Raw genomic sequence first — 16208 nt, forward strand, 5'->3', positions numbered from 1 at the left:
TAAAGATTTCTTATGTGAAAAAGCATCCTTCCCACTACAATGAAATTCTAGTGAAATGAGATGAGATAAATGTATATAATATGTATTGTGCTAAATAGGAACAATTTTAATTTTCTACCCTAATACAGTGCATAGAAAATCATTAGTTAATCTTAGGTTTAGTCCCTAAATCCGCGGCTAGGCTAGGAGAATACCGGCTCCCCCTCCAGAGCTCCCCCTACCCTTCGATTTTAGTCTGTCACCCTAAAGATTCTCCAATTCTACACCCAACAAAGAATATTTTCTTATTTATTTGCACTTAATTTCATGAACAAAATTCTCCTTCATGAAATCAAATGTGATCCTCACTCTGTTGTAGAACACATACTCCATTTCCCATTCATAACATATTTTAACAAATCAATTGGCCAAATTGAAAAGTAAATTAAGTTTGGAGTTAAAAAATCATCACAATTTATTTTATATTTTAATTATGACACATTCATATTATCTCTTCATTTCTATAGATCTCAAAGTAGGGGGAAAGATAGAGGAAATCACTCAGACTTCATGAGAAAGATACGACAAAACATAAATTTCATATATAAATGAAAGTTCATACAACACTAAATAAACAAACAAACAAACTTATCTGAAACTCTTTCTCAAAGCAAATCCTTTGTAGCCTTTTCTTAGAAATGCAAGAAGAAGAACTCTCTCACTTTTCTCCTTCTCCAACACTCTTACAGAAAGTATCACACTAAATCTCACCATAAAAACTCTAAAATATGAAAGCAAAATTACTAGTTGACTCCAATATGTGGTGGAATGAAGATGAATTATGGAAATGTAGCGTGGTGGAAAGTTGTAGAGCAAAAAATGAACGTAGAGGAGCCCCTTTTTTGATGAAATTCGGCCCCAAATAAAGCCCAAGGTCGGTTTTCCAAGAGGGCCTCCAAAAATTCTTCAAAAATCGTCCAAATACATCAAACCTTCTAGAAATGGGGTCTGAACTGCCTTGGTGCCGTCGGTGCTGAGTAAAAATCCTCCCGCTTTCGATTGTTCTGTGCCGTCGACGCTGACCTTGGCGTTGCCGGCGCTGAGTATTTCCTCAAAAACGTTATTTTGACTCCAAATTTCATTCTTTTTGCTTTAAGCCCTAAAAATCAACAACTTGCAAGAAAACATGAAAATACCTTGTATTAAAGTGCAATATCACCAAAAATAGGTATAAAATATGGGTCTAAAAATGCATATATTTTAAGTGTATCAGGTATCACCATCATCTTATAAAATTTTACTTTAGGTCGAAGCGATACTTTTCTATCACATAATAGCTAGGCCCGATGCATTCCTCCACTTTAACCAACCTACTTGAATTCTAAAAAGTTCACATCTTTTAATAAATTGATCACCCATAGTTACAAATTTGCCACTAGTGCTACTAAAATTACATTTCATGTATTTAGTTTTAGATCTACTCAAACAAAGGCTTTTATAATCTAATGCTGACCTCCATAATTTAAGTTTTTCCTGAACTCCTTATCTAGTCTTATCCACAGGAAGGATATCATCAATGGAAGTCATACACCAAGGTACATCCTCCTATAAATTTCCAGTAAGAGCATCCATAACTAAAGCAAAAGCATATGGGCATAAAGCCAATCCCTGAAAGGCTAGAGAAAGAGTTCAAATTATTTGTATTTTTTGTTATAATGATGAATAAAATTCCTCTACTTCTTGAGTGATAATATATCATAAATACCTAACATTAGATGAAATGCACTTATGAAGCCTCAAGTATAAACCCAACAAAAAATAAACATAATTCAAATGTCTTGAAGTGTGAAGCTACATATCAATTATTTTTAAAAAGATGCTTTAGAGGACATTTTACATCAAAGATATAATGCTTATGATAATAATAAATTTTCTCATAAGATAAATCAATTGTACAAACCCTCTTAGTATTATACATTATCACTTATGGCTTTCAAATTTGAGTTAGATTAAATAAAAATTTTCCTAATTACATGTCAAATAATCCATGGTTATGCTTATTAATTGTCTTTAGCTCTAATATTTGAAATGTGATATGCGTCTGTAGCTATTTATTCAAATGATTGTCGGTCTAAATAATTTTTTCATCTTGTATCTACACTGAATGAAATCTATAATATGAGATCACAATTCAACAAATATCAAGTCAGAGATATATTTTGGAAGGGACCTTTCTAGTGTTTCATTTGTGTGATCTTAATGTTGATAAAATTATTTTTTTTTCCAAGTTACACGGAGAATTAAAATATTATATTTTTTACTACATTCATGTTCACGCATCACACACTCCTGTGACATCTCCAATGGATATTTTGGTGATAAAACATCAATGGAGCCATGTCAATATCTATCATGTTTATCTTTGACAACACTATTACCTACTCTTAAATAAATGCATGTCATATTATTTATAGATTTTGTGCTATTTATTTGAACCATTAATCCTCTGGCATTTGTATCAATAAATATCCAATCAAATTTGCTATATTATTTGCGTTAATCCTCAATAAACACAAGAAAATTGATAAATGATTCACCTACAACAAAAACTCTTAGGGAAGTGCTCTAAGTAAAAAAAGCAAAAGCAAGATAACTCACTAGTTTGAAAAAGATTCAAACTAAGTTTGAATAAAGGTTGAAGCTTGTTCAACCTAATACAAACCTATTCTAATTAGAAATGACAAAGGTCAAATCAAATTTGAACATCATTTAACCATAGAATTCAAACCTACTTCGAGAGTAGATAAAACATAATTTGAACCTAACTCATTGACCATTTATCTAGCTCTACATTCATCTCAAAAAAAAAAAAAATCAACTTTCATTTTCTCATATATATTCTCCTTTATAACAAATACATTTATTACAAAACATCAAATAAATTATTTCAATTATATGCCACAACATCATCTACACATTAGAAATACTTCCCATAGGTGTCAAAATTTGCTAATAATATTTTGCTTGGTTCAACTTTATCATCTCATTATTCTCAACTATTTTAAAAGAAATATCACAACTACATAGCAAAAAAGTCAGCAATGATTGCAATGTAATGTTGTGCATAGAGGAGTTGAGGACATTGTAATGTTTGAGAACATGATATATAGTTGGCTAGAGATATATAGATATATTTGTCATATGATATATTAAAGGTATTAATTTGTGGCATAAAAAATTATTAAAAAAATATGTATTTTTTAAATCGTTGAAATAGTAGGATGGGATGGTTGTGGGTAGGCAGCTGCAGCCTTTCTTTGCCTTCGTGAATAAATAATAAAAAATTATAGAATAAAAGGGCGACGAGCGGAGGGAGGGAGGGAGGGAAGCGGGAGGAGGAAATCAGAGAGACGGGAGTAGAGGAGAGAGAGAGAGAGGGAGTTTCAGAACGCGCATTTATTCTCTTGAACACGCAGGGAATTGGAGAAAAAGTGCTTTCGTCAATCTGGATCTTCTTCTTCATCGAGCTGGGATTAGAGCTTCTCTTGACCTAGGTGTTCTGCTTTTCCTTTGAAGGAAGATTTTGTAGCTGGTCTGTCATCCACCTTGTTTCCTTCGCGTTCATGCTGGAATCATCAAACTGATCGGGGTTTGTCGCTGTTATGTGCGCCTCTTGCTTCTAATTCAGTTATTATTTATAGCTATTCGATAGCTTTTTGCAGGTCGAGGAGATCTGAGCTCGCCAATGTAAAAAAATACAAATGAAAAAAATAAAATTATAATCTGGTCCGAATATAGCTGCTTCAATCCGTTCATTTCACAATTCTGATCTTGTTCTTATAATTATTCTTTATTGTTACTATTTCGATAAATTTTCAGGCTGATGTTGGGTAAAGTTTTGTTCCTCGTAGCAAACGAAACATGCACTGTCGACGCATTTTTGAGTTGAGGATTGTAACTGAGCGCTTTGGTTTTTGGTGTGTATTTTAGAATGCCAGAGCAATATGATTATCAGATTGAGCATGGCTGAATTTGTCCAATCAGATATGTGTATCAACATTCATAATTAATTGGAAATTAATCTCTACGAATTATAGCTGAATTGGATATTTGCATGCCAGCTTATCAATCAATGTGCCGATGAAATTAGTTTTCACGAATTATGGCTAAAGCAGCTCCCTCTCTGCCCCTTCATCGATCTATGCGCTCATAAATGCCACCTCACCAATCCCTATGCATGTATTTGTGATAACTGATTTTATAGCTAAATTTTTGCTCTTGATCGTGTGTATACTTTTTTTTATTTAATTATCCTAGGATTTTGTTTTTACTACAAATATTGTAACGGTTGTGTTACATGGGGGAATGAAAAAACGACGAGTTGGAAGAGGAAGTGAAGAGTCAAACATGGCGGAGTTGAAGCGAGGAGTCGTAAAGCAAACAAGCGAGAGGAATCAAGAAGTCGGGAAACCGAACAAGCCTATAAATTCGTCGTGAGGAGGGCAGAAACTTACAGGAGAGTTGAACAGTGCAAGTTAGAGTTTCCTCGTAGTCGGAGGCAACGGACGACGCGGAGGAGACCAGCGATGAAGAAGAGGAAAGGAAGGAGCATCGTAGAGAAGGAGGAGGCGGGTTGAGACCAATGAGAGGTTTGTAGAAATTCCACGAGGATTCACTTGGCTTTTTGTTTCCTCGCGTCCATGCGGGTTTGTTCTCTATTGTTTGGTAAAAAATCCGCTCTATTCAGCTACCAACCCTCTATTCTAAGGGATTATTTTCTAACGATCTCTGTAGTTCGAAGTAATACACACACTTTTGCCCTCTCTACCATGGGAATTGGAAAGAAGCGGTCCAAATGAAGTTCATCTAGCACTATTATTGCCACAATCTCTTTGTCAATCACTCTCATTTCCGTAGAGTAATCTGCACGTGCACTTGACTTGTGCATGAAATTGTGCTTATCTCATACCCATGTGTGAACTCAACTTGGAGTGTCATTTGTCTTTCTCGAATTAGCTTGGACTCATTTGATCTCTTATTGATTACTTTCTCAGGAGTTTGAGAAATTAAATATTAAGTTGACTATGAAGATTACATCAATCAATAATTTGGGTGTTTTTGGTTTTTGGTCAAACATCACAAGTAAGAATTAATCCACTTCTCGATTTTAATCTTGATTTTTGTTATGAGAAAATAATTTTTGGGGCATATTGATAGATGCGATCTTGCTTCATTTGAAAAGCCAACATCAGCTAAATATTAAAATAAAGATGTAAAAGTTATGGGAAGGATTATAGAATCTATTAAATTGATTCTTTGCAGTACAAGTCCTTATAAAATGGCTAATAGTATATCAGAAGATTTACGATAAATTTACATTTAGGATAATGCAACTATACTTTTTCAATCAGAATATGAGATTGTGAAATTATGCTCAAGAAGACATCTCAAATCATGATTACTTTTTAAGCCTCAAAACCAGTGGATAAAATTAGTTGATAAATCTTTGCAAGGTGTCTTCTAAATTTCTTTTAGCCATTAGAGGTTCATTAACAGACAAAGAGAGTTTTTTATTGAAACTTGGTTTTGAACATGAGATGACGACTCATGACCATTCTCCAATAATGGTGGTGTGCTTTAGAAAATTACAATCACATGAGAAACTTGTTGTATATACAACTCACAAGAACCATAAAAAAAAAGATATGCAAATAGATGCAATACTACACATGCAAGGATTACTGGCAAAGTGCTGCAAATTATGTAGACAAAATTTTTAATTGTTGTAAGAAGTCATTATATTTGATTAAAGATATTTAAAAATGTCCTTAGAATTTATAATCAAGTTCTATAGAAGCAATGGGTTAATAATCAGTTTGGTTTACCCACACAAACAAATTGGAGGTTTGCTCTTATAGTTAAAGCCCTATCTACTTTAGTGCATCAAAGTAAGGATGCACTACATACTCTCTTCATCTTATTTTGTAAATTCTAATGCTTTAAATAACATAAGTTATATTCATAATATCATATCATATCTAATAGTAGTCTTTTGTCTCTCAAAATAAATAGAGATATAAACCTTAGAGCTTAAAATGTTCTCATATCTCTTATGTTCTCAAGTACTCTCATTTTAGCCCAAAAAAAAAATGATAATAAATATTTTGTTCGATTTTCTTGTGATGGTTGCACTATGCAGGATCAAGATAGAAGAAAAATACTCATGAAGGGACCTAAAGGTGGACAATTATTTTTTGTATCCATTCATTTCAAAGGTGATTTCATTATCATGTATTTTATAAACGAAAATAATGGTCTCTTGCAAAAACGTTTAGGTAATCTAAACTCTTTTATTTCATAGCACTTAATAAATTTTTGTTTATTAAGAATGAAATATCAATTTGCTTCTCATGCTTCACTTGTCTGCTCAACATGCAATTTAGGAAAAGAGACTTTCTTTCCATCATTTGGTAATCATGATAAAAATTATGTTGGTTTGATCCTTAGTGATTTATGAGCTATCACTCTAGTTATATCATGTACAAATTACCAATGTTTTATCATTTTTATCAATGATTTCAACAAGTACTCGTGGATTACTTTTTTCTATCAAAAGTATGAAGTATTTTGTCATTTAAAAATTTGTTGTTTATGTTGAGACTTAATTTTCATATCATATAAAAATATTGAGATTTGATTTAGGGGTAAATATATTTATTAACTTTCATGAGTTTTGTTAAAATAAGGGAATTATTTTTATGAGATTATGCTTTATGCACCTCAATAAAATTGTATTGTGGGACAAAAAAAAATGTCACCTCTTAGGCGTTTAAGCCTTACTATTGGAATTTATAGTTTTGTCTAATTTTTTTGTTTTAAGAAACAACCATCTAATCGATAGATTACCCCCTCGTACCATAAGCTTATATATTACCCCTTTTATAAGCATCCAAACTATAATGATTTGCACATATTTGATTATGTTTATTTATTTATCTATCAACTCATGAATATCATAAATTTTCAGCTTAGTTCACTAAATCCGTATTTATGGACTACAATACTTCTCACAAAGTCTATAACTGTTATGATCCAGGATCCAAAAATTTCAAATCTCTAATCATGTTGTATTATTTGAACATCAATCTTTTTTCAGCCCGCGCCAATTGATCCGTCATATGAACTTATGCAAATTAATGCACGATCCGAATCTACTAATGAGATTCTCAATGACTCCAGGTTGATCTTCCTAAGTTTCTCTTCTTCTAAATTGGTACAAGTTTCACACCATATTGACGCCTATTCTTATTCCTTCAAGTATTTGAGAAATCAGTAACTTTGAATGTTAGAAGGAAGCTATGGCTGAAGAACTCCATGTTTTTAGGACAATCATACATATAGATTGTTTATTGTCCCTCTAAAATTCTAAAGCTACATCATGCAATGGATATACTCAATCAAACTTTACTTTAATAGTATTCTAGATCACTACAAAGCACAATTAGCTGTCCTTTATAAAATCAAGAATATGGAATTGTTTATGAAGATATGTTTGCTCTTGTAGCAAAAATGGTCATAATGCTAATGATTGTATTAATTGCTACCTCACAAGTATGGCCACTTAACCAAATGATGTGAAAAATGCCTCATGAAGATCATCTGGAATGCATGTATATGAAAGTTCTCTCTAGGGTACCTGTCTCTTCTCCTATTGAAGTATTCAAACTAAAGCATTCTCTATATAGTTTTAAATAGATTTCCATGTATGGTTTGATAAATTTGGTTAACTCTATTCTATCTCTTATACATATAGAAAATTTTATTCGTCATTATTTATCTGTAGGGATTTTTACATCCATGGCACTTGAAACATTAAAATTTACATATATCACACCCAATTTATTCTATTTACAAATATAGAACCTAAATCTCTATTAAAATCCAAAAACAGCACTCTGTTTTATCCTCATTACTTCCCCTCAATACTTCCCCCATTATCTCCTTTACTAAAAAAATTGCGGAGTGCTCTAGTCCGTGGAAACATTACCTCTGTCAAAGGCAAGCTTTCCTCAATTTCATCCCATCTTTCCTAAAGAACAACATCAAACACATGCAAACCTTCATATTTCCTTTTTAGTGAAGGAGATGACAATAAAAGAAACGGGAGATAACTGAGTGTTATTTTTGGGGTTTTAAAAGTGATTTAAATGTTATTTTGTAAACAATACAAATTGGGTGAGATACATGTAAATTCCAATGTTTCAAGTGTCGTGTATATAAAACCCCCTGCTCTATAAGATATTCAATGTAATTGTTATGTTTCTTTCAATAAACTTGGGATCATCTCTTAGTTCTTAGGTTTTGATATGCTCACTAATTTCTTTAGTGCATTTTTAAATCGACATTCACATACACAAGATCTGATTATTTTAGTAGTCGATCAAAATACTTTCCTTACAAATATTGAAGTAGAAAGAAACGCAAAGCATTGCTGTGAGAAATGTTATCTTCTCTTTGATCCCACCACAAATAGAGAACTGATAGAAAATTTAAGCTATTTGACTGTTACATGATTGGATATTTTCTTCATTGTTCAACAAGTCACTTATGCAAAGTCTTGTCATTTACATTTATATTTTGTTCATCAAATTATTTGCTAGCTTATTGGGACACCAAGTCATTTATTTTTTTTTCACATGATTCTCATCTAGTGGGGGAATATGGTAATGTGGATTATTCATAGAATAGTGAGGTATCTTACTAATTGTTTTCTTTCTAGAAAGAGTAAGAACTAATCTTGTGTGCCTAAATCATCCTCATAATATAAATATATATTTCTGCAACATGTTCAACACTTATTTACTATAGAAATTTGTTGTCACACCCAACAATGTCCTCTCCCCAAATTGACGCGAGATATAACAGAGGTGTATATGATTTAGCTGATTGAATAAATTCCTATCATCCATTCTAATATCATATTTGTTAGAATAGGATGAGCGATAAACTCAATCACTTGAGTATACCTGAAACAATATATTACAATATTTCACACATCTCTAATAAAATCAAATCATTCAAATTAAACAAAAACATTCCAAAGGATTTCGTTTAAATATATATATATATATATAAAGCATCTAAAACACGAAAAATTTTAACAAAAGGCATATAATTTAATTTATGTCTTACCTCGATATTTCTCTATTTTATAATAGTTATATAACTAAAAATGATAATAAGATGAAACTGATTTACTCATCCTCAACTTCATTTGTTCCTGCAAAGATAGCTACAATCATCTATAAGGAGCTACAGGACTCAACAAAATAAACAAATTAGATACATGTTATAAATACTCAGTAATAGTAAACGACATAAGTGATAACGACGAATAGTCATAACCATAAAACTGAATATATTTGATTTGTACATTACTATAATAGTGAAAATTAAATTTTAATTATATAAATTTTACTTTAAAATATTGATACATGGAGATAACAATAGAATTGTATTGATAATTATTTTTGGTATATTATGTCAGTTAATTATCTACTTACATATTAATCTAATATCTTTAATCCTTTATTTGGTTATATATTATTTTCTGTATTGTTTTTTTTATTTAGCTTCAGCATGTGTCATGAACGTTTGTGTACATTTAATGGTCATCATAAGGCAGTGAGTTGTGAAATCACACCTCATAATCTAGGGTATTAATCCATTCTGACGGCTACATCATCAAGTTTAATAAAATTTATGTGAAACCCACCATGGACCTTTTTGCCCCACATAAACATATCATTGCCAATAGATCCCCCATGAAACGACACTTTGTAAGCTCATTAGATCTTTATTATTGAACATTTAAATAAACATGTGCTTCGTTTTAAAATATATTGAATAATAATATACATAAATATGTAATTTATAAATACTAGATGTCTATTAAAATTATCACTAATTAAGGAAAGATTTTTATGATGAAAGTATATTTAATTGCAAGCTTGTATCAACAAACTTTTTTATATGGTCATTTATGTATGAATAATAAGCTGTAAAAAATGAATTCTTCAATATGAAGAATATTCATTACCATGTAATTAACAACCTGATTTACATATAAATACAAACACAAATGGCTACAAAAAATTACATTCATACCAATCAAATCCTTCTTATCTCATCTAAAATACCACAATTTCACCTTTTAAAATGTAAAATATAACATTTTCATGCATATGTAAAATGGTATATATATATATATATTAAAATTTTGTATATATGACCCAATTGATGATTTATTCATTCAAATTGAATATCCAAAACTTCTTTCTTTTGGAAGCAATCGAAAAATTACAAATTTTCAATCAATAGCATTTCCCAATTTATAGTTTTCTCTTAAATCAAGTTATCGTCAAAAGAACTCCATCCCATAGATGCTTTGAAGCCCATTATTTCAAATTGTAATCCATTCTTTAGAGAAATACCAATATATAAATTTTAAATACTTTCTTACTTCCTATCCTCCTCTTCTCTGCTTCTTCTTCTACTTATTCTTCTTTCCCCCATGCAATTCTAATTTCCCCTCGGTTTCTTCATTCCAACCACTGTTTCAACCATTCTGAAGCTCCTGGGATGATAATTACTAGAAATAAAGGTTGCTTTGCTGCTAAGTGGCATGGGTTCATTTTATGTATATATAATAATATAATTTTTATACCTAAATTCATTTGAAATCCATCACAACCATCCATTTGATGATCAATAGTTGCATGTCTCTGTTAGGGGAAAACCAGAATTTTATCGCTTAGGCCTAGTAATAGTGGATGAACATTAAAATTAAATTAAAATTATATGAAATTTAATTAAAAAAAACTTCTGTAATTTTCTTATCTACGAGAAGCAACATATAGTTCTATATATCGAAAGAATCGTTTTGAAGTGTTGAATGCGATGCAATGATTTCTGAAAAAAAATTGAAGTTTTGGTTATTATTCATTCAGGATATTTACGCTTATACATAGTCAAACAAAGAGATAAGATATTAAAGAGGGTGAATGATATATGTATAAACTAGTGAAGTAAAAATATAAGGAAAATAAAGATTTGGTTCAACTAAAGTGTTTTAAAGATAAAAATTAAAAAGCACTTTTCTCAAATGAGGATATTCTACATAGGTGAGTGAGATATTTTGATAAACTTTTCAATGAAGATTATGAAAATATGAACCATCACATTAGTAAAATGAAAGTTAAAGAGACTTTAAAGAAAATGAAGTGTGAAAAATAGTAGGAACTGATAGTATTCTAATAGAAATGTAAAAATGTTTAAGATATTTGAGAATTTCTTGGCTTACTAAACTTTTAATATTCTTTTTAAAAATTTTAAAAAATGTCTGATGAGTGGAGAAAAGAGTCTATTAGTCCTTATTTTTAAGAATAAAGGGGATGCGAAAGAGTGCAAATTATATAAAAATTAAGTTAATGTGCCATAAATTTAAGTTATGAGAGAGAGACTTATTGAGCATGGATTACAACATGATAAAAGTTTTTCAAAATTAATATGGATTCTTGTCAAGCAAGCCTACCATGGAAGCTATTATGTGATAGAAAAGTAGCACTTCGACTTGAAGGAAAATTTTATAAAATGTTGGTGAGAACTGCAATGCTTTATGGAGCAGAATGTTTGCCTGTAAAAGAGAAGCATAAATTTAAGTGTTACTGAGCTGAGAATGCTTAGGTGAATGAATGAGTTTCAACTTATAGACAAAATGCGAAATGAATATATCCATAGAAGGTTGGAGTAGCTCTGGAGAGAATCGTGTTAGATGGTTTGGTTACATTAAATGTCGACCACCTGATGAAACAGTTAAGAAACAATATTTTTTTGATATGAATTATGCTAAAAAGTGTAGAGGTAGTCCTAAAAAGACTTGAGGATGTTGTGTATAAAAAATAATTTCATTTATTAGAATTGAATGAAATATGACACTTAATAGGACACAATGTTGAAAAAGGATTTGTGTAGCCGACCCCACTTAGTGGGATAAAGATTTGTTGTTTTTGTTATACACTTGTACACAAAAATTGAGTATCATATTATTATTTAAACTTAAATTCCCTCAAGAAAGTTCCACTCCTGTACATGTTGACAGCACAAATGTCATCAAAATTTCCGTCAATTTGGTATATCATTAGATGATCAAGCATATTGAAGTTAATAGTTATTCAATTCGGGAAGCTATCTTTATTTATATTATTTATCTTCCTTACTTTTCCACAAACCCTCAAATTGCAGATATATTCATGAAGGCATTGACTAGACAAAGACATTTATTTCTTATAGGCAAATCAATGCTTCTTGATCAACCAATATTAATTTGAGTGGAGATATTGATGTATATAACTAGTTGGTTGGAAATTAATTTACATGAAGCATGGCTAGATTGGCTCTATGCAGGCTACTTCATCAATTCATGTGCTTATGTAATTAATCTTCATGAATGCTGGCTAGATCGCCTCCTTGCATATCACTTGCTCAATTCATCTCCTCATGATTCCCACCTTATCAATTCATCTGCATGAATTTATTGTAACTAATTGTATAGTCAAATTTATACATTTATATGTGCATTCTTCTTATTATATAATCTTTCTAGAGTTGTAGAAATATGGCTCAAAGGATGGAATAAGACTTAAATTTCACGTGGCATTTTATTTTTCAGTATTGCCTGACAACTTTTTTCTTAGGAGATTGCATGGAGTAAGGCTACCTAAATTTGGAGTTCAGGTTTTGATTCACAAAAGAATTTGCAGGGGCAGGGTCCTGTACATCAACCCCCCCCCAAGAACCATAAGTGATGGGATCCTCATGCACTGTGTGACACTTTTAGGTTGCAAAGCTGGGAAGCTGATGTATGTATTAAAAGAGTCTACATAACGCTAGATAAAGGTATTAGCTTTAAATAAAAAAATAGCAGGAATTTTAGCGGGTATATATGACGGAAAGCTTACATATTATTTGACAGTCACTGCTATATAAAAATACCCATAATATGCACTATTGACTTGCAATGTATGCTGTTCATAGTATGCCGTCAACAAATTCTTTAACTTTTCTTTCTTGATTTAAATAAGCGATGTGAAAGGGCTAATGGGATGCTCTGGCACAATTGGTGACTTTGTGCAGACATGCATATTTTTATATAAAATATATAAATTTGATTGTAGAATATATATGTTTGTCTAGAGCACATTAAAAATGCTTTCATGTATGGTAAGTAATTTCACATGCTTATATGGGTGAAAATTTCATTTCTTATTGTTGACCTCTAAAAAAGCGACGAAAGAAGGAAAAATACAATAAAATTAAAACTCCATCTACTTTCGCCCTAGGACGCATAACTGCTCCCGCTCGTTATATTCTATTCAAATAAAAAAGACACACGTTAGACAAATAAAGGACACAAAAAATATCCCATCCTCTCTGCCTTACGAACTCAGAGCAGGACTAGTTCCACTTCTTCTTCCACTTTGTTCATGTAACCCAAACGACCCCACGGTCGTAAATATGAAGTCCCTTGCTCGATTTTGTCTCCTGGCCGACGTTCCGTGACAGAAGAGCAATAACAACGGGATCACAACTTACAAAGACCTTCAAAACTCTCGCCTTTCTCTCCTGCGCCCAGGAAAGGCAACAACGGGATCACGACCTCTGAGACTGCTTAATTTTGTATGTAGGAATCCATGTGTTTGTACGATCTGAGTCGAAGTCGATGCCGGGATCTTTCACCGAAGTTTAACCTCTTTCTGTTCACCTACAACACTTGCGATACGCTCACGACTAGAGCAAGGAAAGAACAACGGATCTTTCTCTTCATCCTCCCATCTTACCTTTTTCTTCTTTAATGCTGTAGCTGAAGCCTCTTCATTTTGATTGTTTTGTCTTTCGTGAAAATTTTCACAATATAGAAGTGGCTAGGTCTAGCCGTGAAGGTAACAATGGAATCAACGTGTATAAAGATTTTCAAAACTCCCACTTCCCATTTTGGACCCACATCCTAAGACTTTTATTGAATCTGGGAGCACCCTAGCCCTTCAACTGCCTCGTCGTCATTTCAATTTGAGCCCTTCACCACTTCCTGTTCGAACAAAAGCTTATAGCCCTAGTTCCTCATTGCCACAAATCAACACCAAGTGATCCCGTAACAACCTACCCAAGCCATTATCTTTCCATATCAATTTGGTGCACTTTGAAATATTTGCCAAATTTGTCGTCATCATCACTATCTCACAAGCAAAGATATAAATACAGGGATATTGTGCTTATATTATTTTGACGCAGGAAAATTGAAGACCTCTTGCCTTACGGACTATTAGATAAGAAGATTCTCTCCTGCTGTAGTGTCTCACGAGACCGTCCAAGGAGTCTTATAGACAGTTGGGCTAGCAGGCATCCCCGATGTGGTCGCCTAAATGGGATTGAACCTCGGGAGGTTGCTGAAATTGCTGGTGATCTTGGATTTGTAACAAGTAACTTAAAGGTTCATATATTTAGATTTTTTGGACATTACTTTAAAATGACATAAGAAAAGAAGAACGGGGAAAAATATAAATTGTGAACTAAAACACAAACTCAAATCTGAATCCATAACTTGATTATGCCAGCAGTCAAAATGGCTGTAAATGCTTAAAAATAAAATTATGCATGTAATCCAAAGTCATAATTTTTGCATAAACTTTCAAAATTTTTGTATGATTTCATGAATTGATGAATTCGTCATCGGATCTGCAATTCTAATTGACAGAAGACAGTTCCATTTAAAGCTCAAAAATATAATTTTACATGCACTCAATAATATAATATCCAAGTAAAATTTTATGGTTTCAAATGATTTTAAATTCTAAGAAAATGCAAGACTATGCTTCAACTCAAAATATGTCTTGAAATATGTGCAAAAAACTACGATATTTCAAGTAATTATACAAGTGCTGTCAAGTTATGTGCAGATGGCTAAAATATCATGTTATACTTTGAAGGACGTACAAGATTATGACCATATATGTGTGCTAAAATTTATGTAAAATGTGTAGTATGAATGTAATAAGATGTGTGCACATTCTCAAAATTGATCACTCGCATGTGCTCCACTAAATTATATAAATGTTTAAATATAATGGGGCTGAGTATACTGTGCGGGTTTAAATAAAGTTTTTACTTTGATTAATCTCACTTTGAACATCAATTAATCAGACCGCTTTGCCTATAAGGCTGGGTTGTAAGTCTCACTCAGTAAGTCCCATCCTTCTTTTAAAGCCTGAAGTTGATGAGTCTAATAAATTCAATAATGTTCAAATCGTAACTATAAGAATTTATAAGTCTTGTAAGTCCCACTCAGTAAGTCCCATCCTTCTTTTAAAGCCTGGAGTTGATGAGTTTAATAAATTCAATAATGTTCAAATCATAACTATAAGAATTTATAAGTCTAAATCACTCAGTCTGATCCTCATCTAGAATGGAGTTGACATGACTAACATGCTAAAATTATTAAACTAGCAAATTTCAATTGTAATTCAACCATAAATATTTTAAACGTTCAAATCTCCGATGATTTAAACTAACAAATTTGAATGTTGGCCTTTGAATGTTGGCCTTTAAAAGAGAAGCATAATAATAAGTTAAGTGTTGCCGAGATGAGAATGATTAGGTGGATGAGTGGCTTTACACTTAGAGACAAAATGCGGAATGAATATATTCGTGATAGGGTTTGTGTAGCTCCTGTGACAGACAAAATTAGAGAAAGTCGTCTTAGATGGTTTGGTCATATTAAACGTCGACCATTAGATGATCCGATTAGGAGAGTAGATGTTTTAAATTTGACTTGTGTTAAGAAAGACAGAGGTAGACCTAGGAAGAATTGGGTATTGTATTAAAAATGATCTTAATTTACTAGAACTAAATGAAAATATGACACTAAATAGGATGCAATGGAGAAAAAGGATTCATGTAGCCGACCCCACGTAGTGGGATTAAGGCTTTGTTGTTGTTGTTGTTGTTGTTCAAATCTCCGATGATGATCGAGTTGATAAAAGATTTTAGTTGGAATGGTCTTTTTCAAAATTAAAATTTAAAGTATATTTGAATATATATATATATATATATATATATATATATATCCGATATATACACTTGTGTTATGTGCAGGATAGATACAATCATGCATC

The 16208-nt window shown here is 31.8% G+C and overlaps 1 protein-coding gene across 12 annotated transcripts in view; it reads left to right on the forward strand.

The window, feature by feature from the left end:
* The first annotated feature begins 3362 nt into the window (after positions 1–3362).
* Positions 3363–16208, forward strand: part of LOC110037272 (sphingoid long-chain bases kinase 1-like) — a 48493-nt gene continuing 35647 nt past the window's right edge. The window contains exons 1-3 of one of the 12 annotated variants that reach the window (XM_020741885.1): positions 3363–4628; positions 6179–6254; positions 7136–7218. In XM_020741885.1, the coding sequence (XP_020597544.1) occupies positions 7166–7218 (53 nt within the window). In that variant the 5' untranslated portion in view covers positions 3363–4628; positions 6179–6254; positions 7136–7165. Of the gene's footprint in view, positions 4629–6178; positions 6255–6294; positions 6315–6905; positions 7219–12734; positions 12937–16208 lie in introns of those variants that run through there. The other 11 variants (XM_020741877.1, XM_020741912.1, XM_020741920.1 and 8 more) reach the window with 11 other exon arrangements.

The sequence above is a fragment of the Phalaenopsis equestris genome, unplaced genomic scaffold (genome assembly GCF_001263595.1).
Source record: "Phalaenopsis equestris unplaced genomic scaffold, ASM126359v1 Scaffold000002, whole genome shotgun sequence".
In the NCBI taxonomy this organism is placed as follows: Eukaryota; Viridiplantae; Streptophyta; class Magnoliopsida; order Asparagales; family Orchidaceae; genus Phalaenopsis; species Phalaenopsis equestris.